Source organism: Pavona decussata, unplaced genomic scaffold (genome assembly GCF_977016875.1).
Source record: "Pavona decussata unplaced genomic scaffold, jaPavDecu1.1 SCAFFOLD_51, whole genome shotgun sequence".
Lineage (NCBI taxonomy): Eukaryota > Metazoa > Cnidaria > Anthozoa > Scleractinia > Agariciidae > Pavona > Pavona decussata.
Window position 1 is genome coordinate 5,452,501 of NW_028145473.1, and position 26,582 is coordinate 5,479,082.

Consider the following 26,582-nt stretch of genomic DNA (forward strand, 5'->3'; position numbering starts at 1 on the left):
TTGATTTCATGACTTTTACAAAAAATGTAGGCCGGCAGGCTACCACTGCCTGCATACCATACATTTCTTTCTGAAAATTACAATTTTTGTAATTTTTGTATTTTGTGAAATTTATCTCAGGCCTCTTGGATTGTTTGACTTCTTTAATTTCACATTTCCCCTTAATTCAGTATGACGTATTCTTTTCTGGACTTGTTGTTAACTTAATTGAAGTTCCCTTCCGCTGTGGGAATTGAGAGGTTGCTGTTTTCGCACTGGCTAAATTATATCGGGAAAAATTCAAATGATTCCAGAGGACAAGTCCTTCAATCCCTGGTATACCCACTATAAATCTAAATTGGCCGGACGACAAGGAGGAAAAGTGGGTAACACAGTGAAGGAGTCTTGTGAGCCTGTCACTTTAATTTTGAAACCGTATTTGAATGTTCCTCCACCACACCCCCGCGCTGTAGCAACCAGTGAATCAGGAAGGGAGTTTGACACTTGGTGCAAGCATTACATGGCCAAAGAGCAAAATGTGGACTTGTAAGCAATAAAACAGCTACCATTTTACACCTGAACAAGACATGTTCTTCATTGAAGAAAAATTGATGGCAAAGTGCTAAAAATAGCATTTCAGATTTCAAAACTTTCTGGGGACGCATGGTCTGCCAACCCCTCCCTTCCCCCTACAGACTTGGGCCTTTGGTGCTCATAACACTTACCTCACCTCTCCTGAAAGTCTGGGTATGACCCTGGATTGAATTTGAGTTTGCAAAATCAAGTTTTCCAACTTAAGGTTTTATTTGCTAATTAAGTAAAATTCTTTCATTAAAATTTTTTCATTATTTTATTTCAGGGAAGCTGGGGACTACATGACCGGTGGCTCTAAGATTTGCATATCAATTTCAACGTTAGCTGAAGCAGAGTTTTATTCTAATGCAGGCTATGATGACATCACTTATGCTTATCCACTCTCCCCTGACAAGATTCCACAGGCCTCCCAGCTTTTGTTGCGCCTTGAAAAGTTTCATGTAGTGATAGATAACTATGTTATACTCAATTCATTGGTTGATAACCACCCTGCACAGGGAAAAAAGTGGTCCATTTTTCTCAAAGTTGACTGTGGCTACAACCGAGGTGAGTCATATTAGTCCTCATCCAGCTTTTTTACTACAGCAAACTGAAGTTTTTGAAGAGGCTGGGAAGGGTTTTCACTATTTTTACTGTTTGTAAAACAGTGAAAGACCCTGGTCATGTCTGAAAAGTATGAATTTCTTTACAATCCATTCCTGAATGGCTGTACCTTAAGGCTTATTTTGACTTACCGGTACCTGTTGTCATGGCAATACCTGAGCTCCACATGTCCGTTTTTTCAAATTATCTAAAAAACCACATCGAAAATTCTTTAACTTCTGGTGGCATAATAAAATGTTATACAGAAGATCAACGTTATGCCAAAAAGGTTTTTTTTTTGGATATTTAACTTCTACCAGTTGGATAATATCCACCCCCCCCTCCCCCCACCCTCTTTTGAAGCAGCATACTGGACCTTGCAAGCATGCATGCGAAAAAAAAAAAAGATTAGTGAACTAAAATTTTTGAGATAAAAACAGCTTTATTTCACGTTTGTTGTACCTTAATTTCTGCCACCAGGGCCGTACATAGCACGGGAGCAGAGGGGGCAGCTGCCCCTGCCAGGAAAACTCAATTTGTTTCTAACATCACACTGATCACAAGAAAATCGACTAATTGACTGAACAAATATTCCTTCAATGTGAATTCCAAATAATTATTTTGGAAAATCTTTTGAGGCAAAAGCCAGTACCAGTTTTCTTATGAAAATAATGATTTTGTCAGTTTGGGCTGCCTTGTTTTAGAATTTGGTGTGTAAATAAAGACTGATAAGCCTACGCCACTTTCAGGCGCGTGTTGTTAGCCTTTTTAAATCGAGCTTATGCAAGTATTTTTTTTTTTCAGAGATAAATTGGTTTTAAAAGCCTGCGCTGCTCGCAAGTATTTGTAGCGGGTTTGGATGTTCATCATCGGACGGGTCATTTGTGCCTAATGATTTTTGAGTTTCCTCTTTTGAATTCTCTTCGTTTTGAATATGACCTTTTACTCCGTGTGTTCAACGACGGTGTTTTTATGCCACATATGGCATTTCAGCTGGGTTTGGCTTGGCTCTTTTAAGTGCTTGATAGTTTTAACTGCCTTTCTTGTTCAGATTTGGCAATATTAGGACAGAAATTAATCATTGCTTGTATCATGCAATGAGCTTCATTCTGTAATTGTTGCAATGCCGGGCCCAGCTAGTGTTTGTCACAAGGAGTTGTCTTTCTTGGCACGACTATTTGGTTTTTTGGTTCTCTAGTAATCGTTGTAGCGTGTTATAGAGCTATGCAACGTGTCACAGTAATACTGAACAGGCTTGAATTGTATTTAAATAACGACTGTGTTTTTGCAAATGCTTGGCTCCGCTGATATAGTGCGTTTGAATTGTGGAAGCTCAGTGATTTTCTCCCTTTGTTTACAGCAGTGCATCGACTGTGTTTTAAAATGAGAGACAATATTTGCTTCAAGCTAAAAAGCTAAGCAAGACGTTACCTCCATAAAAAGTCATGGCAATTTAAAACAAAAAGCATCGGTGTGTTTTTTTTTTCTCTAAACGTTGTAAAGGCAACTTTCGGTGTAGAAGTGAAAACAAAATTAATGTCCAACTAGAAACCCTGTCTGCATACGGTAGACCCTTGTGAGGGGTGCGCAGAGTTTGCCCCACAGACAAAAAATCCTAGGTACGGCTCTGGCCACCTAATTTTATGCCACATTTTCACATTATTGTTTACTGTGCAAAAAGTCTGAATATAAATTCAGATTCGATATTGTCAACCGGATATTGTAAGTATTGCAAAAACTGTAAGAATTATTACTTTGTAAGTGCTATAAGTAGGGCGTAGTACTGTAAATATTGTGTGTCTTAGCCTAATAAAAATTAAAAAAAAAAAATTCAGATTCACTCAGCTCATGTATGTATCCCAGCTGCATTGTGCATAGGTAACTCATAGGACGGCTAAAATCCCTTTTGCTTTGTAATTGTTATCAGTAATCAGTTGTTTAATCATAGAAACAATGCAAGCAATTTCAATTTTGTTGAGATAAATACAACTTACAGACATCTAAAGGAGCAGTGCCACCGATTTTTTGTGTTTTTTTGAAAAGCAAAAAAACATTGTGAATCGATGGAATTGTCAAAATAATGGTTCAGTTTTGTTAATAATTACCCTACTAATGCACAGAAACTAGTATTAAGTATGTATGGCTGCAGATGGCTAGGATGGAAATGGATTGCAATTTGAATAGATTGGCCAATTTTTTCAGTTCTTCCTGTGTATTGTAGAGAAGTCGCTAAAAACTGCTTATAGTTTGTTCTTCCCCGGATAAATACCTTGATATTTCCTTCTCGGTGCTCTAACAGCAATTTCATGTTTGAAAAAGGGTTCTTTGTCAAATATTTGACTGAGCAGTGTAAAAGTCTCAATTTCATGAATTCTCTACACAAAGAATGACTTAAAATAATCCCATATAATCATTGTTTCAGCGGGTGTGTGGTATGAAGATCCTCAAAGTGTGGAACTGGCCAGGGCAATAGCTTCCAAGAAGTGTGTAGAGTTTAAGGGCCTTTATATTCATGAAGGAAGGGCATATAACAGTGATGGTGAAGACAGAATCAAGGAGACTACATCAGAATCATGGAAGAGAGGCATCATTTTTTACAACAAGTAAGGATCATTCCTAAGGTGTTTTATAATAAAAACGTTTCCCCTATGCTACATGTAAGGCTATTCCAAAGGTTGGCGGGGCTACTTTTTTCAACGAAATAAAGTTTATTTCATAATTAAACAATTTCCAAAAAGAGAAAAATGAAATCTTAAAATCCGCACCACTTATTAACTAAAGGAAAATAACTTTTTTAAAACAGTATTTACATGTACAGAAACACCGAAGTGTCATAATCTCCAAAAGATGTGAACTCGCCATTGACCTTTCCGCGGCAAACAGGTTCATTGGGAAGCTTTTTTGACATTTCATTATTTTGTTGTTTTTTTTTTGGTTTATATTCCAGTGTCATGTTTGTTAAAAATTCTCGTTGAGAAAGGAGGACACAAACCAGTACTAAGCCAAGACCCCGTAAGAAGGGGAAAAGCAAATAAGAAAATCTCGCACAGTGACAAGAGCTCCTGGTTTTATCAGCCTTCAACTTCATAGATCGGAGAAGAATCGAGAGAGCCACAACGCGCTATATGTCTTTCCTTTATTTTTGCCAATTGCTGACTTCAATACACTCGCTCAGAAGCAAAACAAGGAGAACATGGCTGCTATGCCTTTCCTGTGAATTTAATTAGATTGCTTTCTCACCATGCAGTCTTCGTAAGGAGTTCCTGTGTTGATTTCTGTTGGTCGGCGGCATGACCTTTTGCTTGTTGACACCTGCTGTAATGAGGTGCAAAAACTACCGTATGTAAATCTTTGAAGGCCAAAAATCCGGGTTTGTTTTTGCGAGTAGCCCTCCATTCAAATAGATTAATAGGGTATCTAGATTTATCAGATTTTAACGAAATTTGGCCAGTGTCTTCACATGTTAATGCACCAAAGTGGTTCTGGCTTTTCATTTTTGAAATAGATTTCTTGTGGTGTCTCAGTACGTGAGACTCATTGAAAAAAATTACGTTGTAACAATGGATTTTCTCAGGAACCAATAAAAATATCGGAGAGGCCTGACAATCTTCGTTAGCCCGTTGTATTCTGAGTGAAATAGTGTGGTTTGTTGGGATGTCTGCCTTAATGTTAGGGCTGTTATTCCGTTCAAAGTATGAAGTACAATAATGAACAAAAGTGATTGAGAATTTGTTTTTAGTTGAGATAATTTTCTTCAGTCCAGTGTTTTTTATTATTATTTTTATTTAATTTATTTGTCTATTCATTTTTTTTTTTTTGGGGGGGGGGGGGGGGTCACGTGAGCATTGCACACAAGATGGCGGAGGGTCAAGGGAGATTCTTTCACAGCATATTGTAACACTACCCAGATATGGTCATGGTGCACTAAATATTCGTCGTCCGTGCACTACATTTAAAATATCCTGCGTTATAAGTAATTTCGTGTGTTGGCCGAGAAAATGGCAAAATAAAGGTCGTCTCCAGCTTTTCTGCAAAAAAAAAAAAACTGTGCTTTGTTGTCATTGTGTTGAAAAATATCCCATGATTTTAGACAACTCAATGTGTGCGTGGCCTCGTCGCTAAGTATCAGGAAATACTTGTTCCGCGCGAATTCACAGGACAATTAGTTGGTCGAATAGGTGAATTATTCGATGCTTGGATGCGAGGAATCCACCAACCATTCTTACTGCGCATAATTTCTTCTGTTATTCGCACAAGCACGTTGGAAACATTGCAGATTTTCCTTGATGCTAAGACCAGCCAATTACTAACTGTTGTTTTCTCTTAAATGAGCACTCTGACCTACCTTTTTTATCTCGTTATTTTAATTTCTCACAAGCAAAAGAAGTTGCTTAACAAATGTAAGATTTTGTTCGATGTTGATACCCAATAAGTCAATTCAGTCACCGTACATGTTAGAGCGGTTTTTAAGGGAGTGTCGTAAAACCACTGCCAAAGCAATTACTCTGGCCAATCACAACAGGTGCAAACAGCGCAATGAACCAATTAGAATTCAGAGCAAATACACGTAACAAGCGCCGAGCGCGGGAAAACACGTGCAAGCGAGGCACGATTGGTTTTGGTTTTACATCTTATTGGTTGAGAAAGCGACGCGAGTGTTATCAACCAATCACAGAGCGTAGTTATGCAAAACCAAAGCAAAAACGCAATTATTTTCGACACAATTCAAAACCGCTCTAATGTGTACTTCATCAACAGCAACAGAGGTGGAGTCAGTTAATCCAAAAATAAGGAGCTGTGGATGAAAGAATTTTACAACCACACCTGCGAGTTGCTCATACTTCTTTGCGCCGAGCATTCCTTAGCTGTCCTTCTGGGCATGTTATACATATCCTGAAAGATTTTTTAATTTGAACAAGTAGATTTTTAGAGATCTAATGTGGTTAGGTGACATAACAATTTTCCATTGCTCAATAGCGCCGAGGGAACCTTAAGTGTAGCAAACGGTGAGTTTTTGGCAAATTATTTATAATTATGTAGAAGATACGGACTCTGAAGGATGTGATCTGATGTTTAAACTTCATCCTTGGCTGGGTAATATTGATCATGCTGTTCAATGAGCGATGTCTGTAACAACGTACACCTTCTCTATTTACTCTTCTGTTAGGCTTAAGGAAACTGGAATAAATTGCCCTGTTGTTGCAGTTGGTTCAACTCCAAGTTGTTCTAAGCCTCCAGACGATATTTGTGGAATTACTGAGTTTCACCCAGGAAACTACGTCTTTTATGGTAAGTGAGGTATCTCATCTGTCCCAAATTTAAAGTTGTAAACTGCAGGTTTTAAAAAGGGGGTTTCGATTTGTGAATTAACAACGATTCAAATTAGATCAAATTTTATCAAATCATGATGCTCTATATACTGAAACACAAAAAAGTCAAACGTTCACTCCATACTATCTACGATCACAGTCTATTTTTGTGATCCTTTAAAATGCTGAATTTTAAGATCTTTCTACATACTACATAAGGGTGGAGCAGGCATCCTTTAGGAACAGAGACAGTGTTGTATCCTCTCTCCCATCCTTCTCCTGCTTGCCATTTTTTTGACTGGGTCAGGCGGAAGGCAAAAGTTGACAGACCTAGAGGCACCCACTGGATTCTCTTCTCCAAATTTGAAGACCTAGACTTTGCTGATGTCCTCAAAGCTACAGCAGAGACAACCGACAGGCTGAACACCTTCGCCAAGCAAACAGACTTTTATCATCAGTGCCTCCAAAACACAAGTGATGTGCATTAATGCCACCCCAGATGTACCTATCACAGTGAATGGTAATCCACTTGAATTTTGTTGAGGACTTTACCAACCTTGGCAGCCTTGTCGGCAAGGACAATGCAACACAAAAGGATATCAGAGCAAGGCACGGGAAAGTACACGGTGCATTTGCAAGACTTCAACCCATCTGAAAGTCTAAGCAGTATAGCCTGAGAACGAAGGTCAGACTATATAACAGCAATGTCAAATCTGTCCTTCTGTATGGCTCGGAAAGCTGGCGTGTGGTAAAAGGTGATATGGATTCCTCAGGAAGATCTGTCGCATCTTCTGACCTGAAAATATCTCAAGTGAGGAACTGTACAGAAAGACCAAGAGCCAGAGATCAAGCGCCGATGCTTACGAAGGCTTGGGCATGTCGTCAGAATGGACCAGAACCGTATACCCAAGACACCTTTGAGATGGACTCCACCTGGTAAACGCAAAAAAGGCCGCCCCAAAACAACCTGGCGGCGAACTGTGAACGGAGCTGAAGGATATGGTTCTGACATATGGCGAGGCTCAACACGTAGCCAAAGACAGGCCCACATGGACGCAGATTTTCGATGCCTTATGTCCTACTGGGGACAAAGATGACTAAGCTATGGAGTACCCAAACCCCTCCTCCGAACCCCTACCTACAATCTTTTGCTAACAGGCAAGGGACCTGAAACCCTTGGTTCCTGCCACTGAAACACACTTTTAAGAGGGATGTAGACTAATGTTCAAATACTCAATAGTGAAAAAAGAACCGCAAAGAACTTTAAGCTTTAATCTTAATATATTCAAGAGGTACTGGCGAGCCACCTAGCCAGCTCAAAAGGTATACCTCGAAAAGTTGGCCTGTATTGTGTAGTTTAGCCTCGTTGTCATGTTGAATTTGCGGTTACTCCAGATAAAAAAAAATGTTAGTCTTAGCGATGTAATCTGGCAACGTAATCTCCGAGTAAACAATTAGACATTTGTTTGGTCGCTAGCAGCTGGACTATAAAAGTCCAGTCCTTCTGGCTAAAGCCCTGGCTGGTCAGGGCCTTACAGTTAGTCTACGTCACGCGTGACTAGTATTTCCGGGAATGAAATGAACATTCGAATTCCTCATTGTAATGTCTGGCATTTGAATGGAATCTTGAACATTTCTCTGGAAATATTTCCGAAAAAGATGCATTTACTGAATCAATCAATCAATCAATCAATCAATCAATCAATCAATCAATCAATCAATCAATCAATCAATCAATCAATCAATCAATCAATCAATCAATCAATCAATCAATCAATCAATCAATCAATCAATCAATCAATCAATCAATCAATCAATCAATCAATCAATCAATCAATCAATCAATCAATCAATCAATCAATCAATCAATCAATCAATCAATCAATCAATCAATCAATCAATCAATCAATCAATCAATCAATCAATCAATCAATCAATCAATCAATCAATCAATCAATCAATCAATCAATCAATCAATCAATCAATCAATCAATCAATCAATCAATCAATCAATCAATCAATCAATCAATCAATCAATCAATCAATCAATCAATCAATCAATCAATCAATCAATCAATCAATCAATCAATCAATCAATCAATCAATCAATCAATCAATCAATCAATCAATCAATCAATCAATCAATCAATCAATCAATCAATCAATCAATCAATCAATCAGACTTTCTCAAAGTCGCTCGCTTGCTTCTCTTTGAATAGACCTGGCGCGAGCGACTTTTATCACTTGCAGCGCGCCAAATTTACAGGAGGAATTTTCCTCCTGTAGCATTATCCAATCAGAACCAGCGATATGAAAGTACACGTCAATCAAGCCAGATCATAACCAGATCACGCGCGAAGCTGTTTGAACATACAACACTAGCTCTTCGATAGCGATTGTTATTCCGGTCTACGACCAAGAACTTCTAATTTCCTCGCACTGATTACACGTTCATTTAACGACGCAATTCGTGTATAGGTTGCAAAAAGCAAAGTACAGAGATGTCCGCGAACATCAGCGCAAAGTAATCGAAAGTCACTGTTGTGGAAAGGACGTGTTTTTATCGGATCGGGAAAAAAAGCTTGACCTTTGAGGTGACCCCATTCGTTTTCGATTTTCTACGTCACGGCGAAAGAAAAGATCTATGTTATGTCCGTTTGCTTGGTTCCGGTTAAACGGACATCAACATCAAAAGGCGATCGATCGGTATTTTGTGGCTTATACTGACCGAGTTATATGCTGCATTTGTAATGAGTGTTTTGATAATAACGAGATAAGCTTCAACCTTGTTCGGTATATAGCAAGCATTTTTCGGCCGTTAACTTGCTCGGTTGTTATAAAGCGATACGGATTCGGCCGTTATCCCAAACGAGTTAACGGCCGAATTTCGTTCGGTATATAATAGGAAAACCCATTAGAGCCGATACATTTTATGTTGTTTTCCAGGTTTCCCCGTCAAGACAGCACTCTGCATGTCATGCTGTGTAGTGCTTTCATTTTAACATTTATCATTGCAGTAGCAGCGCTAGCAGTAGCCGGTATTATTATTATTACTCGCACATTCGAAGTAGAGCATTTTAAAAATCTTCGCGAAGCGAATCGACATAATTTCTGCAGTCATCAAAATGTAAACAAAATCTTCGCATGAACAGTGTGTACGAAACTGTCGTTTCGCGGGGCTGATAAAGAAAATGACTTGTCCTTTCACTCTTCAAATGCGTTGTCAACGTTTGAAAAATGTTTTGCAAATGCGTTGGCCCAATTTTTAAATGATTTTCAACGTATTTTGGTTTCGTTCGGAAACACTCCCAACGTTTTGAAACGCATTGAGAAAGTTTTCCAATGCAATTGTCGGCGTTTCCAAAGATGCGTTGAAATGACTGAAATGACAAGAATGCATTGAGTTGACAGTTTGAACTTCGCACCCTGAAAAGTTCGCGCCAAAATGACGTCACTTGATTCGATTTCCAGCAAGGGAAACAAGTCGAGCTCTCGCTCGCTCGCGCTCCGCGCTCGCTCGCTCGAGCTCTGACGATCGCGCTTCGCGCTCTCTAAGCTCGACTTGTAAGCAAGTCTATCAATCAATCAATCAATCAATCAATCAATCAATCAATCAATCAATCAATCAATCAATCAATCAATCAATCAATCAATCAATCAATCATTCAATCAATCAATCAATCAATCAATCAATCAATCAATCAATCAATCAATCAATCAATCAATCAATCAAAAGATTCAAATACTTGGGAAACAATTGTTATTCTTAATGCTGTGATGTAAATTAAAATTCATAGCTTTATACCGTCAATAAACTAGGGAAATTTCTATGGGAACTCTGAAATCTCGTTGGCGATGTTCAAAGCTCCGTTCAAATTTCAAAAATATTGGTCACGCGTGATGTGGATTGACTGTAAATTGCTGGGGTTTTGTTTGATCCTATAAATGCTTTACCTTTCCTAGATTACCAACAGTTCCTAATAGGGTCTTGTGAAATGAGTGATATTGCAGTGCGAGTGTTGACAAGAGTTATAGGAACTTATCCTGACAGAGGGCAAATCTTAATTGACTGTGGCTGGACTGGATTATCACTTGACAGCCTTGGGAAACTGAAGACGGGATTTTGTTTCTTTGAAGGACATCCTAATCTCAAGTAAGCCGAGTTGTTCTTAAGGACGGTGCCTACTAATACAGAAGTATTTTTGCGCATTTTATTACTATGCAGGAAAAGCAGATTTTAGCAAGGGCTATTGGAATCCAAAAAGAAAATTGGGGGCAACCACGCATTTTTTTAGAGGTAATTAAGGTTACCCAGGACCTTCAGAGGTGTCTCGCGTTTAAGCGATGTAGCGCGTCCATTTTAAACTGTAGATACCTAAACCCCTATATCAAATTAAAGCTTATAGAATTGACTATCAAACCATACCAGAATTTTGAAATAAGATAAATTGTCGAATTTTTCACGACCTCTAATTGCGAGCGTCCGAATCACCTTTTTAAAGCTACAAGTCTAAGTGAATTTTGTTTTTTGCTAATTTAATTTGCTCCTCAGATTCCTGACCCAAAGCGCTAAAAAAACGTGTCTGCGTTTTGCCATATTCAATCGCAGTGAAAAGTTATAGAGCATTTTCGAAATAGGATGAAAAAAATGTGGAGTAATCGTACAAAAATCACTCTCGGAGAAAAAATATTTTGAAAGAAAAAATTCGCAGACACGTTTTTGTTGTTTATATGTTGAACTAGCTACTGTCCAAATTTGAAGGCAAACGAACAAATTCCTTGTGAGTTTTAGCTCTTTGAAGTGGCTCCTCCAAGTGAAAAAAAATTATTCGAGAAAACAGCGCTAAAAATTCGGCAATTCATTTTATTTCAAAATTCTTGGTTTAGTTGGATAGCCAGCTCTATAAGCTTTAATTTGATATAAGGGTTCAGGTATCTACAGTTTAAACCGGACGCGCTACATCGCTTGGACGCGAGACACCTCTGAAGACACCTCTGAAGGTCCCGGGTAACCTTAAGAAATGATTATTCTAAAAAGTGCTAGAATACAAAGCAATGTATGGCGTTTTTTATCAAATTGAAACTTTATTATATCTGAAAAATGCATGGTTACCCCCAATTTTCTTTTTGGATACCAAGAACACTAGCTAAGTTCTGCTTTCTCCGCGTACTTTTAAACCACGCAGAAAATATCCCTGTATTAGTAGGCGCCACCCATAGGAAACCCGAATATCTCGAGATGCGCAGAACGTATGCGCAGTAACAAAAGTAGGCACCGTCCTTAATTTAATGTTATGATTACATTGTAGTGAGGCCTTCCATGTCACGGTAAGCATTTGTTTCCATACCTCAAACCGCCCTCTCTCTTTCTTCAAATCTTCTAACACGAAGTATAAATCGCACTTAATATTTTTTTAGGAGAGAAAAAAGAAGGTACATAAATAGAGCGAGATTCGAGCGAGATTAGGGTGCTTACCATTTACGCAAACCACCCGGGTGGAAATTTTCGTCATAAATACGAAATGATTTAGTTTGTCTTAACAGAAGACGGATAACATGCAAAATGTATGAGCATCAGCTGTAAATCCCAAAAGGAGTAATAAAAATGCATCACTTTGACCAGAAGCCCATAATTTCAGAAGTACTCCAAATGGAATGATGCGTACCATTTGATCTTCCAACTTGAATTTCCGGGTTTTCCATGTTAATGGTAAGCACCCCTATAGGTCACCAGGCAGTGACCTAACCCACTAGACTACTGAGGACTCGCTGCGAGAATCTGGATTTTTTTGGCTACATATCCTAACCCTCGATATAAATGCTAACCGCAAGCTACGTAAGCTAAACTAAGCTAACTGGGGAGCTATTTCGGCGAATCGGAGCGCTATTTATGCTAACCTAAGCTTCACTTCATGTAGAAAACTTTTGAATGCAGAGGTCCACACAACGCAGGAATTAAACTTGCTGGTAATTTTGCCGGATCTCTCTTGTGGAAGACCTCGTGTCAGGCGTCACTTGAACGTGAAAATACAAAACTGAATGCAAGGCTGGCACTACGGCAAAGGGCAGATTTATCAGTGGCCAATATTTCGACTAACAGAATTAGTCTTCCTCAGGGCCAAAGCTATACTGAAGGAAAATATAATAACGGCTCCTTAAATTAAAGTTTGAAAAATACATGGAAAAACATGATTGGCTAACACATGATATGATGACAGCGTACTTGTAAATATGAGATAACAAAAATATACTAACGGCTCCTAAAATTAAAATTTGAAAAAATACATGCAAACAAATGATTAGCTAATACATGACATGAAGACAGCGTACTTGTAAATATGAGATAACAAAAATATAGAAGAGTATTATATTTTCCTTCAGTATAGCTCTGGCCCTGAGGAAGACTAATTCTATTAGTCGAAATATTGGCCACTGATAAATCTGCCCTTTGCCGTAGTGCCAGCCTTGCATTCAGTTTTGTATTTTCACTTCATGTAGTCTTAAGTAAATGTCCAAGGACGGTTTGAGACATGGAAACGAGTGATTACCCCATGCCACAGGCCAGGCAACTTTTTCAGGTTATCGGCTGGCAACGTGTGTACTTGCGTTCTGTAGTGAAACTCACACTTATGAACAAATACCGTAAAGTTCCGATAGTAACGACCCTCCGAAACTAACGGCCCCCCGAAACTAACGTCAAAACTTTGCGGCTTCTAATAAATCCCGAAAATAGTGAGCCTCCGAAAGTATCGAGGCCCCCAAAAAGTAGCGAGACCAAGTTTTTTTAATTACGTCACACACATACCGAATGCCTTTATTGTTTGCCAATCCGTAGTCAAAAATGCTAATATCTTCGTGCATTGACAAATTGGTCACGATAAGACACTTAACAACAAGAGAAAGCCTTAAGCTGGCATCATTCGTCCTTGACATCAGTTCACTGACGGCGTCATGTGAAAACTAAACTGGTGAATTTTCGTATTAACAACTGGCACGTTTCTTCAAATTATAATTGAAAACTCTATATACTGCAGTATAAAACGCATTGATGTGTCATGGACTAAAAGCACTGAGTTTAGCTTTCCTCCCCTGAGTCAGAGAAGAATTCGATTCATTCATGCGGTAGTCCGGTAGACCATCGATGTCTATTTCACTGTCCCTACTATCATTGCCACATTTCACAAATGAACGGATAACTGTGTCTTTCCGCCGACGCCACATCTCTTGTCATGCCGTACCCACCCATTTCGTGAAAAGCACACGCCGATCACCAGCGCTTACTTTTCCACTCATAAATAGCTCTGGATTTGCGAACAAATGTTCCGTAGTGGTCTGTCAACACTCTTCTTAAATTTTGCATTGAATGCAACATCGAGTGGTTGAATCTTGCTCGTTGCGCCTGGAGGTGCAAGTCCCAATGTGGTCTGGCACTCTTGCGTCAGAATAGTTTTTGTTCTGTCTGTTGTTTGAGTTCTGTGCGAATCATATTACTTTTCATTTCGGAAAAAAGAGCTAGCGCTAGCTTTGTTTCCTGGTTTTTTGTTCCCCGAAAGTAACGAGTCCCCGAAAGTACTGCTAATTCTGAAAGTAACGAGGGTCGCTACTATCGGAACTTTACGGTACGCTTGAATGGTCACTTTAAAAAGGAGCAATTGGTGCTAACATTTTTGAAGCCAAGTTTATTTATTCTTTTGGTCACTGAGAATGTTAAGAACATTTCTTTGAAAAGTTTAGTGAACCTGTAAATGGTATCTGCGGAGCTCTCACGTTGCCTCTAATATATATATCGAATCCGATCCGTCGTTCAATTCGCAATTTGAGAAGAAATGAAGGAAAGATTTGGATCACTCGTTGAAGCAGCACTGCTTGCATTGTTTTCATCGGCCTGTTTCGAAGGAGACACTTCAGGCGGCATTTTGTGACATAGAATTTGAAGTTCTGTGCAGAATTGGTTTCAGCAAAAGTAAATTACTTAATTCTTTACTCAAGAGACTAAGGGTAGACTGCGCTGAAACAGATCAATCGGCGGATTTTCGAATTTTTTACTTCACAACGCAAGAAATAATTGCCGACCATGCCACATTGGTCAATGTAAAACAGACAGATTGAAAAATGTTTGGGAGCAAAGTTGGGATGTTATATACACAGTATTGTTATTATTTACGACAATACGAATTTTGTGCTCCTTATATTTTAAACTGTGGGCCCTTAGCTTTTAGTGTTGGACCTTAGTTACAAAACGAACTTGAGCCCTGCTGAAACAGTTTAAGTGAAGACAATTAATGAACACGTTGGAGTCGTGTATTTTATCGAGCCAACAATGTCCTGAGTTAGGTGAAGTTAATATTTCATGGAGGTGTATATTACTTTTCCTCCTTCTAAAACTGTTGTTTGAAAACACTAATGTGAAATAGGATACCTTGTTTATTTTCATTGTTGAACTTCTTACAGGCTTGTTAAAATGACACAAGAAATTGGGATCGTAAAAGCCGTCGAGGGGACTTTAGATCTGTCCCTCTATCCAATTGGGTCATTTCTGAAGATGATTCCTTATCATGTAAGTATATTTTCTCTGAATTGATTATGTCCTTTTTCAATCCCAGCCTGCTGTGGCCCATGACTTCTATAATGTTTTAGTTACTTTTTCCTTTGGAAACGCTTTCAAGGTCATTGCATCCTACAGGGAACGAGTCATAAGAGGGTTAATGTGTTGACCTTGTTATTTTTTTTTTTTTCACTCGGTGCAATGTAGTCTCAGAATATCAACTGGTAATGGTAGTATACCCTCCCACTTGGCAGCGGAGGGTGCGGAGGCATCTCAGTTAAAAATACAATATGGCGTACGATGACGTCACATGGCACTTAAAAAGCGGCACCCAAATTCAAGATGGCGTTCGCGGAGGGTTTAAAAGGCGACCCTCTCGAGCAGTGTTGCTCTTGTTCAGCTGGAAAACTCATATTTTCCGAAAAAAAATAATAAAAAAAGGATTGTAGACATCAGATATTTTTGAAAGATGGCCTCCAACCTCCCCTTACAGACATCCCTTACCACCGCCTTTATTTGGATGTCATGTTAAAAAAAAGCATTAAAAGGCGTGCAAGACCTATTTTTGGATTGTGGAAGTGGTTCCTCTGTCGTTGCATGTGCTGGCGGGTGAATTAAAGTATCTAATTTGTAGTAATAAGTGCTTGTCAGGACATAAGGCAACCAAGAAAGTTCATTGCAATTGTTGTTGATGTTTTTGATGAAGTATGACGGCTGGGATTATGGTTCGTTCAAGTACGTGTCGCTTATCATTGTCAACATTAGGTCTCTGGATTGGCTAAGTGGCTTGCAATCACACATCGATTCTTAGAAGGACAATTAAAGCTGTAAATTGTAGCTCTTTTTGTGGATGAAAGCAAATTAGTGAAGATGGCCGCTACTACATGTTACAAGCTGCAGAGCTTAATATAATAATAATTTCTCTTGCGGATCAAAACAATAGAATTTTCAGTTTCTGATGAGACTCCAAGGAGTGGGGGTGGGGCGCCACGCGACTTGGTTATTGGTAGGTATGTGCTTTGTTGAGGAAGGGTTTTGTATTCAAAACGATACCTCGTTCTAGAAATAACAAAGATCACACTTGACAGTTCGCGGGGATCGGCCTCCACTTAAGGCCACTAAAACAAAATTACAACAATGACCCTGCACGTGCCTTCCTATGCCTTAGGCTTCCGACAGTGAATTTTTTCGTTTTGTTCTTTCAACGTGCTCAACATGAAATCCGTTCCTAATAGTTTAGTTTCTGGTTAGTTCGCCCACATTCTACAAATTAAAAGACTTGCAACAATTGCGAAGAACCCAAATGACATGAATTTATAAGTGACGTTGCATTAGCGTTGAGGTGAATAATGAACAAACGAACAAGAGAGAATAGTTCAAAAAGTACAAGCACTAAGGGTTCATTCATCCCCATTGGTATTGACAGTTTTTCGATGACAACCCATTCTCAGTTTCCTGGAAAAGGTGGCTCTTCAGGAATATTCCTTGGGAACTTGATGACGAGCATCACATTTTGGTGTCCTTGGAATGTCAAAACATGCTGGCTTGTTGGACACAGCACCACCAACAAAAACAAAGGCACAGGGAAGACATGATTAGAATTGCGTTCTCCTACCTCGAACCGCACAAACAGGCATTTTTTATAGTTTATCTCTGTTCGAAGTTTCGTGAAAATTCTTACTTTGCAATCTGACGCATACAACTAACTTGTACGCGTAATCCAAAGCGCGCACTTTACGCACCATTGTCAGGAAAACTTAGCGGCGACTTTCTTCTTGCCTCAGAAACTTGAAATACATTTTTTTTTCTGAATAAATAGGTGAAATATTTTCGGCATTTATAGCGACAAATTGAATTTGAAAACCATCTTGGGCAATTCGATGTAAATATGAAGGGGTTCTACTTTTGCATTGAATTTCGAAAGAGAAGTTTAATTCTTCGATTTTTTTTTTGTGTAGAGGAAGATTAATTTTTTGGTTGTTTTTGTAGTTTAGAATTTTGGATTTGATTCATTTTGCTTGCTGAGATTCCTCATTGACTGAAAAAGCATTTCGCCTATAGAAGCAAACTTGTGTTTTTGTGAGTAAAATTTTAGTGTTTAAAAATGTTTTCCTTTGATTGTGTACTTTCATTCACGGACTTTTTGGTTGTGCAAACAGAGGTGACTTGCTATCTTATGTTTCTTCTAAAGACATCACAATATTTCTGAGGTTCTGAGGGGGGATTTGTTTTCTGTTATCCCCCTCAATCTCCCCCGCCACCAACTTCCCGGAACAAAAACTATAATGGTTTGTCTCAAATTGGATCCCATGCCAGATGAATTTTGCAAAGGGCCATTGCATATTTTTTTGGTATTTCTGGTTTAATATGAATATGGGTTCCTTTCGGATATGTCCCTGCCCAATCTTAATCAAAAATTAATGATCACCTAGGATGGTATACTACATTCTTTAAGACCCATGTGTTGTCCCTAAGTGGGCGTGCAACATGATGTTTACCACGTTGAAAACTGGGAGAAAAAATTATTCAAACGTAAGGAAGTAGATCGTTGAAATTTTCTTATTTTTGTTTCTTGCGAACAACATTGTTAAGTCTTGAAAGTGTACGACTGACAAAAAGGTCTTGTAATTGACCTTTGCCTGAAAAAAATATTTATTGGTTGCAGTAAAGACGAAAATCTGGCTTTTTAATTGCTTTAAGATTACAGTTCTATAGAATTCTATAGTTCTCTCCCCCATCCCTGGAATAAGCCCTTCAATGTTGTTTCAGAGTTGTAGCCCACCTAGAATTGTATGTAGTGTACAGTACGCAAGGCTTATGTTAGACATTTGACAGAGTAGTTTGGATTTGAGGCCTGACAACACTGTCAGTAAAGTCACTTTTTGTTGTGATACAACCAGAATCAGTGCAATTAGTTAGACGTGCTTCAATTGGCATGCTACTGTGGTCAAATGTATTCAGATCTGCGCTGATGATCGAGGCAAATAGCAACAGATAGGAAAGTTACACAATCGAAATAATGAAGAGAGGCGCAGAATGGAAACAAAAAAAAAATGCCGACAGGTAGAATCTCAACATGTTTCAGCATCGGGCACAGGCAACCCAAGTTCAAGTGGCCATATGCTTGTTCACGCACGTGGCCTGGTGAATTTAACCTGTCTGTTTGGAGTTTAAAACACCTGTTTTAATAATTTCTGTTACTGTTCTTACTTGCCACAATTGTTTTGATGGTCTGTTTCGTCGGTAATTTGAGATTTTATCACAACATGTTTTTGGTTAGAAGAGATTATAACATTAGAACTAGAAGTATTTATTACTGAGAAAAGTGCGGTGGTAAAAGGTGGAAAGTCATCAAGTCCATCTTGAAATGGACTGGAAACTTGTACGCCTGTGACCCCACAGACCCATACTTGTCTTATTAAAGTACAAACTGGAGCGTAAACGAGACCGAACACTCAACCCCATTGAAGAATCTCCACGAGTGGGCCCTCAGCATGGAACTGGATAATCACGTCCTGATATACTAGTAAACACCTCCACAAAAATTGTAGCAGAAAAACCCTCACAATCCCCTCATTTCCAGAGGTATTATCAGGTCGTGAAGCCTACAAGGTGGTATCACGTAATTGTGATGCACGGTTATGTCCCAGCAGAAGTAATGCATGAGGTAACATGAACCTCAACATATGATTGAATGAAGTCCAGAATACGTTGACTTCTGGACCGATATCCCACAGAGACCCTAATCTTATATATTTGTTCCTTTTTCTAGTCATGTGCCACGGCTTATATGCACGCTATGTATTATGTTACGAAGGGGGACTCAGTTGTGGACAAGTGGATTCCCAATAAAGGATGGTGAATTTAAAACCACTGGTCAAGATGGTTAAAATTCAATATAACAGTTCCACTATTGATCCACTTTAATATACCATATTATAATACCATATATATATTTACCATATATCATACTTTATAGTTAACAGTTATTCCACTCACGCTTGTTGGATATAAGATGATAGATAGCCAACAAGGCGCATAGCGCCGAGTTGGCTACAATATTAAAAACAATCAAGAAATATTGCTAGATCTTCGTAATTACGCTTTGCAAGAACAACCAGAAGACAATTTAATGGTCTCTATTCCTCGGGCATGCTATAATGCTCATACACCATGGCTCCTAAGCCAATCAAATCCCAGGAATTGCATTATACTATGATCCAGTTTTTAATAATACCATATGTCTACCATACTATTGCCTACCATAATATAACAAGAACATTAATCTATTTCTAGGGATTAATCCGAACGTTTGAAAAACATAGGATTAAATGAAATGTTCCTCGAAATAAACACTTGACACACATCCTACTATTTTTTCCAATTGTATTCAGTTGACACCTCGTACAAACTCAATAATAATGCGTACAGGAATCAACAAGACCAACGTACTTTACAAAGCACATTCTTTGCTTTTCGCCACTGCGTACAAACGTCATAATTTTTTGTCAAAATTTATCCTTAATTAGAGCAAACAATGAAAAGTGTTTGCGTATATTGTTTTATTAACTTAAAAGACTTTTTTTGGTGTTGGGAATTAAAAAGTATACCACAATCTTATTATATGTATTCGGGAAATATTGAAAATACGTTGACCTTCCGTTTTCTGTTAAGATCTCCTCTGATACTATAGATCAATCAGTGTTCTCCCCTACTGTGAGAAGTTTAAGTTCATAGTTTACGTAATATATCAAACACGAGAAGGTGTGTTTCATCAGATATCCAAACACTGAAAGTAGGTTGAAAAAACGAGGCGCAGCTGTTGGGATGTCTGATAAAACACACTTTCGAGTTTTTGATACGACTTCTCAAATGATCAATAATTCTTGGAGGAATTCAAGGCTAAAGTTGGCAAACTTTTATGGTAATTAGGAACACATATCCAAACCACGGTCACGGTAGTGATTTTCTTTGTTTTCTCTTGATGAATTATTAATGAGTCTGAGAATTACTGTTCAAAAACTCATTAATAATTCATAAACTCATTGACCTATCAAATGGTCGATGAGACATCACGTGCAGTGACTTTATGTCGATAAACCTCCTCCTTATTAGTACACTCCTCATTAGTATGCGGTGTTTTTCTCGTATGCTAATTTCCAACGTTCATAAAAGCATAATTGTTATGAACTCTATTGACACGCTTTTCCAGGAATTTGTTTTTGAAGCCATTCAGAAAACTCGCAGCTCATGTTTTATCGAGTTGAAAACCACGAGGCGCAGCCGAGTGGTTTTAAACCCGATAAAACACTCCTGCTCGTCTTTTAAACAGTGCTTAATTGTACTTTGATTGTTTAAAGCTGTGATCAACGTATACTTTCTCTTATCATGAACTTGGTATGAAACTGGTGTTTTTATATTACCGCAGCAATTCGCCTTTGTCAATAAAGTATGCTTAAATTGGTTTCCGTAAATGACAATGGCTTCTGTACATCTAGTTTATGCAATATTTTTACTAAAGTTCATTCTTCTACAGGAATTTCCTGGAAATTACCTTTTTCTGATATTTGTTATCATTTTTGGTTTATTTCACGAGTTTTAAACCGAATTCATAATAGTTTCTTTTAATTCGACTATTAAACACCATAAATAGAGGTGGCTGTAGGATTAAATAGGTATTCACGAGTTTTAAACCAAATTCATAATAGTTTCTTTTAATTCGACTATTAAACACCTTAAATTGAGGTGGCTGTAAGATTAAATAGGTGTTTTGTGCAATTTCCGTACTGAATTTGTAATTAGGACCATCGTTCTCGCAGCACGTACTTCTGTAATTTATGGAGAAGGGTAGTCCGTCCCTTCTTCTCCAAATGTAATGTTTTTTACCTTGTTGTTATGTAACAGTCTTTAAACGTTGTTTTCTTTGTAAGTTTGTTATTAAGTATATTTTTAACTCTGCAAAAGTGTTCTTTACAATTTTTATATTTTTAATCTTGTTTTAATGTGATCAGATCCAAACCAGAACTGTATAAGAATCTAAACGGAAAGTTACTTTGAAAGAACTAACATTGCGTAGGAAAATGTGTTAATGCGGGAACTGCGCAAGGGTGTTTCGCTTGACAAGTGTTAACCATGAATGATAGACGTGTCCCTGACAGGTCGGTGCTGGAGCCCGTTTCTCCAACGTCCCGGTAACTTACCGGGCCCGATAAATATTTTTTTTAATTGTTTTTTCCCGATTAGACAGTGATTACAGACATGGTACTTGGCCAATGTTTTCATAGAATTCTAAGATTTTAAAATTTAGTATTCGAAGCTAACAAAAATTGATCGGTTAAGAAACATTTATCATCAAAGACTCTTATCGGGCCCTTGAAGTACGTTACCGGGACTTTCGAGAAACGGGACCCAGGTCAGAATAAAAGTGGATTGAACGAGAGTTTCAGCAGAGTTAGAGATTGTCGAGAATTTGAAGAGTACAGAATAAAGAAAGGTTAAAGAAGAGAGTGTTGGAGTGGTTTTCTTCCCCCAAGAAGCTTTCTAACAAAGCTCTGCCACTTTTTAGGAAATTCACCAAAGGAAACGCGAGGAAGCTCAGATACAAGTTTACATTTTGACGGACAATAAGTACGTCCTACCTAGAATAGGAATTCGCCAAAATCGCTTTTTGGGCATGCGTAAACCTTAGAGCAGAGGACAAAAATAACGTTTAACAGGAAATTCGAAATCTTTGGCACAACAAAATATTCGATTTTGTGAGATGCTATTTTAAAAGACGAACAGGTCACAAACAAAATGATCGCTTTTATTTCTTGCTTGATTCAATAAACTGAAGCGTATTTCACTGTACGGATTGGACTCCTTCAAAAGTTTGTGTATTGTGAAGGAATTTGGGTCAAGTGATCAGCATTCTATGTCACAAAAAGTGTTTTTCACTAAAGTATACCTTAACGTAAGAACCTCAAACGTACGTTGTCATGTTATCGAATATACCATCCAGTTCTTGTGGCTACAGTGCCTTCTGAGAAGGCGTAGCCACAGTTGTGAGTAAGTCCGTAAATCGGAAACTTTCGGAATAGTAGAATTTACACGAAGTTGGGTCGAGTTCACCACGACAGGTTGACGAGATGTTTGTCGGCTTCATTCGCATGGAAGGTCCTATCTGGTAATTCAAAATGGCTGCCGCGGATTTTCAAGGTGGCAGTTTGTGGTTCTTGGAAGGAAAACACAGATTTTCAATACTGTAAACCAAATAGATAGATAGATAGATAGATAGATAGTTTAATAATCAATACATGGCAGCCCGAAGGCTGAATTGCGTATTTACAATTAATAAAATCGATAAAAAGTACGCATAAAACTAGGTACAATAAATAAAGGTATAAAAAATATGATAAAAAGGGAAACTAAGAATCTATATATATACATTATCAATACAGGATCTAATAATAAAACTATTTCTAAAACGATCTGTCTTGCATTTGGGTACGGTAAAACGCCTGTTGCACCTTAGAGTATAACGTGACGGTCCACTAAATGGTATTAAACAGTTCAGACGGTGTTCTGGGTCCTTAATAATGGTGTCAAAAGCATTAGTGCATAGCCCCGTGATGAAATCTGCAATGGGGACAATGTTCACTAGTTCGATGGCCTCCTGGTAGGGTAGTCCTGAGCATATTATAGACGTGGCCCGCTTTTCGACACGCACCAACTCGTCTTTTAGGTACTTTGGCAGGGCGTAAAAAAAGACAGGCGCTGCGTACGTAAAATAACAACTTCTAAGAAACACTCGGAAGAGCGAAGAAATTCCTGTTCGAAATTGTGTCAGCAAAACGTGTGATCACATATGAAAGGCAAGCAAGATCTGCAAGTAATCACACGAGCTGTAAACTTTCTTGGAAATTTTTATGTGCGCCTGGGAATCCTCTTTACAAAGCATTACAGGTTTGAATATGAATTTTACCGTGCTTTACGTTAAATTGATCGATTTGTCATATTTCAAATAGCTTTAAAGTGACTCGCAGTTCGCTTGCATCGGTAGCCCACCGATAGCCACGTAGCTTCACTCGAGGCGAAAATTGAACGAATTTGCTTTTCAGGCGTGAACAAATTCACATCTGAATTAATTTTTCAATAAAGAAAGCTACTGGTCTGTTTATCTGTGTGTCTTTACGGAATTTCTTGATCTTCACCACGAGATCTTATGTAAACCATGGGAGAGCCAAACCATATTTATCTATTACTGTCCCTGTGTAAACAGACCCGAACCCTGCAGTGCATTAACCAACAAACTCAGTTCTAACAAAGTCCTTCTTTTGTCACAATTTTGGCACTGACTAGAGCTGCTCATTTATCCCTCTGCATTTTATACAACAGTGCCTTTTTACTGCAATGTTCTACAAGAATATTTAAAGCAGTGCCCACATGCCCATAGACTGCCTTTTATTTACTGATTGTTCACATTTGCATTTCCATTGACTTGTGGATTCTGACTATGGGTAGCCATTCAAACTTGGTGCTAACATTGACCAAGACATCCAGCGTGGGCGTCTATAGGTGTCTTGTTTTTCTTTCTTTTTTCCTCGTGACTTGTTTTAATTAATTTATTCATTAAATATCTCTTACTAACTTCTTACTAACCGAGTACGAGGTCCGTACGTTAAGTTCAGATCGTGGTTTTTCCCGTGTAATATCCTCTATGTAAGTAATGTAATTCCAGGGATTTGGTTGGGTTGGGGGCCATGGCATTCTCGTCCCGAGAGCCCGACTGGGAACGAAGATGGAACAATAGCCAGTATATTTAAGCCATTATCGATACCATGCCCGAGAAATAGAGACCATTAAATTGTCTTCTGGTTGTTCTTGCAAAGTGAAATCAGCAAGATCTAGCAATATTTTTTTATTGTTTTTAATGAAACAACTATTCTCGGAAACGCGGAAATACTCAGCAACTGTTTAAAAGAATTTAACTGCTAGTTTCGTCAGTACAGTAGAACCCCGCTTACTCACACTCCCAAGGGAAAGAAACCTAAAATAGTTCGAGTCAGCGGGGCTGGTGAGTTTCAAATATCCTGTTAAAAATTAATTAAGTATCATGGTTGAATCACTCTTTCACAATGAGTCACATACCGTAATTACTCGAGGCGCTTATTTAATTTTTCGTGTCTCCTGTGCGGCGCTCATTCGAGGGCGGCGCTTATTAAAAGGCTCATACCACAAAGCCAAAACATTTTGATTGTACAAGCAAACGCTGACAATTTCCTTACTGCAACAGTTACAGGGAAGAGAAAGAGGGAGGTTGGGCTTGTCGTACCGGCGAAGTTTACAGCCTTCACGCAAGAACTGAAGAACGCGAACATTTTGAAGAGAGAACTGAATGAAAGAGCATCAAGATATACTCACTTCGAACTGAAAAACATCACTATTGATGAAAATAAATTCCCATTGCTGGCTTAGAACCGCACTGCAGCGATTACAGTGTATTTTTCTCATCTTATGGAATACCCAAACAAGCGCCGCACCGCTTATTCGAGGGCGGCGCTAATTAACCATTCCGCTCCATGTGCGGCGCTTAATCGAGGGCGGCGCTTATTCGAGTAAATACGGTAGGTACAATAAGTCTGTTTTATGACGGCCTTTAGATAAGAACGTTGGCTAACGTTTAGTTTGGGAATTTTAGTCACAATTATAAGACCATATAAATGAGGAAACAAAGGCCGAGATCTAGCTAAGGATGATTTCGACAAGTCACTCAGTTCTGAAATTTTGAGGTTTACCGACCGATGTTTTTACAGTAGAGTTCGAATCATCGGGAAAGTTACATACGTTCGAGTCAGCTATAGATAGTAAGTGACTAACAATTGGGCTCAAATCCACGGCAAATCGGATTTTGTACGAGTCAGCGGGGTTCTATTGTCACAACCGAAATAGGCTGATCTCATGTTAAAGAAGAGGTTCTTTTTTAGTGTCCCTTTGAATAGCGAAAACCCATATTTGCATTGATTGGCACATTAAAATAATGGTTCAAATTTGTTAAAATAGCCCTATTAGGGCATACAAACTGGTATCAATAGGGAACTTAAAGGGGCAGTATCATGGGAGATATCATGCTTTTTGGTCAAAATTCACTAAATTTAAACTTTGAACACTGTGCTAATTAATTTCTAAATCGCCGATTTAAAGAAATATTAATAGTGATTCTAAGACGAAAGTTTGGACCAAAATATAGTACAACCGGCGATTTTTAGTGCGTCACGAGAGCGAAACTTGAAAACGTCGGCCCGACGTTTTCAAATTTCAACCCCCCTTTATCTTGGTCATCTGCCGGCGAAAATGTCCGTGGATAGTTTCTTTGCATTCTGATAGTCTTTTAATGGAATTTTGTCATTATATCTTGGCTGCTATAAACCGAATAGCGTCTTTTCGATTGTCAATGTGTTACTAAAAATAGCATGATACTGTCCCTTTAAGATCCGACAACGGCGGGTGTCTGCGACGGCAACTAATGACCGTGGAAAACTGGGGAGAGACCGCCGTTGCAAGGAGTGAAAAGTAAAACTTTTAAAAGAAACCGACCAGAGGACGGCTGTGTGTTGAAGAAAGGGTTCAATAATTTTTATTGTAGTTATAGCTTCATTTAGATCGGCTAGTGGCCCTCTCCTTGAAAGCTTCGACGACTGAGAAATTTCAGAGGACGAATTTGCTCTCTTGTACGGTTAAAACAACTCGAAAAATCCAGATTTTTCTTTTGCTTCTTCATTCCGTAGAGATTCTGCCATTTAAAATTACATATTTTCAATGCAGGTAACAAGACAACGTGTAAATATGCGTACAGACAAAACCAAACCAGATTAAAAAAAAAAACAACAAAAACTTGTAAATATACGGAGAATAGAAATCATCGCTAAACTAATGAAGATACAATATTTCAACTCCATTCCAGAGTTATAATCATATCGTGACATAATTATGGCTTTGGAATATAGTTGAAATATTGTATCTTCTTCATTAGTTCTGCGATGATTTCTATTCTCGGACTCGCCTTTTTCCTTGTTGATTTAAAACTGTCTGATGGATCTGGATCAAAACAAGCTCGATTTTGTGTTGTCAACAAACTGAGCCGAGATTGTGGAATGTTGACTCGTTATTTCGATGAAGGACGACTCGTCTAATCTGGGTACAACAACAGAATTTAAACGGGGTATTTAATGACTGAAATCTTTATATTCCTAACAGTTCATCACGAAAAAAGGAAAACTTACTGGTTTGGAATTGGCGGCTTCGTGACTGAGCCACAGCGGCTTTCCATGTGGTCATCGACAGCCCGCCAAGATGGACAAAATGAAACGGAGATTTATCCTTTAAAATCGTTTTCTCTTTATAAAATACTTAAATAATACTATCCACTGAGATTGAAAAATCTTTAACTATTGAAAGTATCAAAGAATTTCATCGAATAAGACCTAAAATGAGATAATTTTACTCACGTTTTAGACGCGACGGCAAACTAGGCATTTTGACGTCGTAGACAACCCCGCTACGGCTGGAAACTTTTCACGACGGCTGTCCGGAAG

The 26,582-nt window shown here is 38.5% G+C and overlaps 1 protein-coding gene across 2 annotated transcripts in view; it reads left to right on the forward strand.

The window, feature by feature from the left end:
* LOC146481220 (D-serine dehydratase-like) overlaps positions 1 to 18,947 on the forward strand; it is a 23,791-nt gene extending 4,844 nt beyond the window's left edge. For both annotated transcript variants that reach the window (XM_085108862.1, XM_085108863.1), the window contains exons 2-7: positions 839 to 1,119; positions 3,578 to 3,758; positions 6,323 to 6,444; positions 10,428 to 10,617; positions 14,916 to 15,021; positions 18,782 to 18,947. In XM_085108862.1, the coding sequence (XP_084964988.1) occupies positions 839 to 1,119; positions 3,578 to 3,758; positions 6,323 to 6,444; positions 10,428 to 10,617; positions 14,916 to 15,021; positions 18,782 to 18,871 (970 nt within the window). In that variant the 3' untranslated portion in view covers positions 18,872 to 18,947. The remainder of the gene's footprint in view (positions 1 to 838; positions 1,120 to 3,577; positions 3,759 to 6,322; positions 6,445 to 10,427; positions 10,618 to 14,915; positions 15,022 to 18,781) is intronic.
* Positions 18,948 to 26,582: the final 7,635 nt, after the last annotated feature.